The sequence below is a fragment of the Panulirus ornatus genome, chromosome 25 (genome assembly GCF_036320965.1).
Source record: "Panulirus ornatus isolate Po-2019 chromosome 25, ASM3632096v1, whole genome shotgun sequence".
NCBI classification, from domain to species: domain Eukaryota; kingdom Metazoa; phylum Arthropoda; class Malacostraca; order Decapoda; family Palinuridae; genus Panulirus; species Panulirus ornatus.
In genome coordinates, this window is record NC_092248.1 from 6,084,203 (window position 1) to 6,086,702 (window position 2,500).

General features: G+C 42.2%; 1 protein-coding gene across 3 annotated transcripts in view; it reads right to left on the reverse strand.

The window, feature by feature from the left end:
• LOC139757212 (uncharacterized) overlaps positions 1–2,500 on the reverse strand; it is a 292,609-nt gene that overhangs the window by 43,675 nt on the left and 246,434 nt on the right. For all 3 annotated transcript variants that reach the window (XM_071677378.1, XM_071677379.1, XM_071677377.1), the window contains exon 3: positions 2,150–2,339. In XM_071677378.1, coding sequence (XP_071533479.1) covers positions 2,150–2,339 — 190 coding nt within the window. The remainder of the gene's footprint in view (positions 1–2,149; positions 2,340–2,500) is intronic.

A 2,500-nucleotide genomic window follows, 5' to 3' on the forward strand; every position in this document is an offset into this window, starting at 1 on the left:
TCTAAATTGCGTACATTACCTTTAATCTGAATAATCCCTCTTCTGTGTATATAACGAAGTGTTTATCGCACACGCCGAAACCCTAAATTCAATGTTCGCAAAATTCGCAGCTTCATAACTTCCCCCAAATGATGAAAGATACAAAAATTGTTCCGAAAAATATCAATCGATACGTACAAAACATGAAGCAGCAGACGCCTGACTGAGAGCGAGTGCTGCCATCTATTAACCTGATGTGCAAAATTCTGCCTCTCTCTCTCTCTCTCTCTCTCTCTCTCTCTCTCTCTCTCTCTCTCTCTCTCTCTCTCTCTCTCTCATAAAATCGGTGTTTTCATTCGTATGTTACACTTGCAAAAGTTAACTCAGCCGGTGACTCCACACCACATTATATTCCTAAACGATAGAACTGACCGTGGATTTTGCAGAGAATGTTTCGTCGACTGATAAAGGGGATTAAAGATAGCCTAACATTATTCTGTTACTTGCATGTAGTAAAAATAAACTTTGAAATAACTGGTAAAGAAAGTAAATACATTAGTTATGTGTTCTCTAAAATTTATACTACATAATAGATAATATTCTACGAAGCTTAGCCGAAACGACTAGCTTTGGGGTCTGCAATTGCAGCGTCTTACTAAATTTTATCAGCGAAAGTTACAAAAGCAAAGATACGAGTTGGATTAAATTCCTTAAAAGAAAAAAAAAGTATCAAAGCTGTACAGTGAGTTTATTTAAAGCAAATTATCCTGTAGGGGAATAGATAATTAGGAGCGTTGAGGGCGGTGATTGGTGGCTTGAGGCTGAAAGGAAGCCTTGATCTTACTGAGGTAAATACGTGTAATCTTGGGGTAAAATTGGACTGTATTGTAAGGCCAGTGATCCCAGTATGTATGTGGAGGGAGCTGTGATAGTGGCTGGGCTTTGGTGATGTTTGTGGTGGTTGGGCTCTGGTGATGTTAGTGGTGGTTGAGCTATGATGATGTTTGTGGTGGCAGATCTCTGGCGATGTCTGTGGCGGTAGTGGTTCTGATATTGTTTGCGATGGAGGGCTCTGATGTACTTTGTTAGCGGTAGGGATTTGGTGATGTTTGTGGTGGCAGAACACTGGCGATGTTTGTGGTAGAAGGGTTATGATAATAATTCTGATGGCCTAGCTTGGCCTTTGACTTAACACCTAAAGAGTCAGGTTATATGCCAAGCCTTTATAAACCCAAGGGTCGTACCGTTGTTCTCAGGGATCATACGCGAATTATTATCTAGATTTATGGACATAAACAGCAAAAATGCGGAACTCGACTCTCCACTTCCCAAGCGTTGGAATATACACTAACAACGGACGTAGGACGACTAAGCTGACGACTGCTGGGGATACACAACTAAGCTGATGACAGCTGGAGCTGCACGACTAAGCTGACGACAGCTGGAGCTGGATACCTAAGCTGACGACAGCTTGAGCTGTCTCAGGACTGCAGAATAGCATAATCCTATGCAAGAAGGATTAGCTCATTCCAGGTCATGAGAGCTATCAGCTTTAAGCATATTATAACATCTAATACGCTGCAAGGCCCAGGGATCGAGCCCAGCCGGAGATGGAACTCAGCTCTCAGAGGAGGTGAGTGCAGAGCAAGAACTTCGTCAACAATACCGGAGCAATGATGAAAATGGTGAAGCCGGATACGCCTCAATGTAAACATTGCTCGTGGGACTACAGGAGTAAAAACATTTTGCCATTTATTGACACAACTAAAAAGTATCTTCTACAGAGAAGATGTAATAAAAACTTTTTATAGTTTCTTTTTTTAACTCACGCCTGTGTCCTACGTTTATAGTAAAAAAGAAACTACTATACTCTATGTTCTAGTATCTCGGACTTTTATACCAGCAATTATACCACGCAATTATAGAAAACTTTGTGTATCTAAGACTACTAAGGCTTTTTAGTTCTTAACCTTGACAGGGTTGGGTCCTTACCGTATAACAGGTCGATAAAAAGACATCACTTACAAGGATACGATACAAAAGCTGTATCAAGGGTTTTTTGAGGCCTTGTGAGGCAGTGTACTACCTGTTTTCGAAAGTACGCATAAAGAGCACTATTTTCTCGGAAAGTCGACAAGGGAATTAAACCTTGGTAAGGTTAGGTACTCACTGAAGTTCTTATGCGTAGGGCTGTGGTGGCAGCAAGTGTAGAGGAGGAGGGAGAGGAGCAGGAGAAGGAGGAGGGAGGCGCCCGTGATAGTGCCCACCAAGACGGGCAACTGCTCCTCCGACACCCGCCACGGGCCCACCGCCACCCCGCGCTCCGCCACCGCTGACGCTCCTCCGCTCGTCGTATTTGGCTGAGGACACAAAATATGACACATCATTAATAAACTTATTGTTTATAGATAGATAGACAGATAGATAGACAGATGTTTGGCTGAAAACAAAACACATATTACTTGATATATACCATAAACTCAGCAGAATTTGAAAATGCAACACAAGTCCAGTCCACAAT